Here is a 1,472-nt window from a genome sequence, read left to right on the forward strand (position 1 = left end):
CCAAAAATTAAATTTAGAACCAAATTATCATTATAACCTATAAAGTTGAAATTATATCTTTGCGAATAACCTAGCTAGATAGATAATGATCAGGTTAAATTAATTTTAATTTTCAGCAATTACTTGGAAAAAAAAATGACGTTTGAAAAACAGTAATACCGAGTCAAATGAAGAACTTCCCCTTAAACGTTTTTTTAATTATTATTTTGCTAACTTCCTTCCCCCATTAACTAATTCCACAAGGCATGCACCCCAAAATTCTCCCCCAATAACTCAAAAAACATAACTACTTCTCCTTTTTAAACAATCAAATGAGCCATAATTCACATCTCAAACTCACAATTCACAACTAAACCATATACTTTCTACTCCAAAAAAACAAAAAAAAACTTAAATCTTCCATCATGACTTCCTCCAAAGCATTTCTATACTTGGTCTTTTTCTCTTCTTTTCATTTCTTCACTGTTTTTTCCACTCAATTTACTGTTGGTGGTGACAAAGGATGGATCATACCTAAAGATGATCAACTATACAATGAATGGGCTGCCAAAAATAGGTTCAAGGTTAACGACACTTTAAGTAAGTAGTCGTACTCATCTCTTTGTTGTAAAATTATATTATATTAATACTGTCAGTGTATATAAATTAACTCGATCATGTTTATGTAGCATTTGAGTACAAAAAGGACTCGGTGTTGGCTGTGACACAAGAAGAGTACGAGAAGTGCAAATCGGTGCACCCGATTTATTTTTCGAACAATGGGAAATCCGAATTCAAATTGGATCGACCCGGCCTGTTTTATTTCATTAGTGGAGTATCGGGCCATTGTGAAAGGGGCCTAAAAATGATTGTTAAAGTATTGGAACCAGCAGGCCCACCTAATCAAGCTGCAGATCATACTACTGGGCCTTCTACTAGTGGTGCAGCCCAATTGGCTAATGTGGTTGGGGTGTTGGTGGTTTCATTATTTGGAGCTATTTTTATTTAGTTTATAAATTCTAAAAAAAAAAAAATTGTTTTGGTATTTAGGTTTTTGTTTAGGTAGTGTGATGCTAGGTTGGGGGAGGTGGGTGGGGTAGCTAGGTTTTTAGAACTTATTATCATTAATTAATTGCTTGGATCTTACTTGTTATTTTGGCTTTTGAAATAATTCGTTTTTTTTTAACGTTACCTTAATCTTTCTCTAGTTTTATGTGTGAGAGTTGTGTGCAATTAAAAGAATATCAATATGATTATGTTTGATTGCAATGTTTTAAAAGGGGGAGGCGTGAGACAGTGCGTTTTATTTAGTATAAGCGAGGCATAAGCCCTATGAATACTAAGCAAGGCGCAAGCCTTATGAATTTGTAAATTTTTAATTTACAATATAGTATAATAATATAATAATACAAAATAATAAAAATATATCAATAGTACTATTGCAGGTTCGAGTTGAGCGTCCAGATGAGTCTTGGAGCATTTTGCTAGAGCCT

The 1,472-nt window shown here is 33.2% G+C and overlaps 1 protein-coding gene across 1 annotated transcript; it reads left to right on the plus strand.

Annotated features, from left to right (window-relative positions):
• The first annotated feature begins 366 nt into the window (after positions 1 to 366).
• LOC102601217 (mavicyanin) lies at positions 367 to 1,041 on the plus strand. The gene is made up of 2 exons (XM_006341651.2): positions 367 to 579; positions 669 to 1,041. Exons 1-2 carry the CDS (start codon positions 405 to 407, stop codon positions 986 to 988), a joined length of 495 nt encoding a protein of 164 aa, XP_006341713.1. The 5' UTR covers positions 367 to 404; the 3' UTR covers positions 989 to 1,041.
• The last annotated feature ends 431 nt before the right edge of the window (positions 1,042 to 1,472 follow it).

The sequence above is a fragment of the Solanum tuberosum genome, unplaced genomic scaffold (genome assembly GCF_000226075.1).
Source record: "Solanum tuberosum cultivar DM 1-3 516 R44 unplaced genomic scaffold, SolTub_3.0 scf00026, whole genome shotgun sequence".
NCBI lineage: Eukaryota > Viridiplantae > Streptophyta > Magnoliopsida > Solanales > Solanaceae > Solanum > Solanum tuberosum.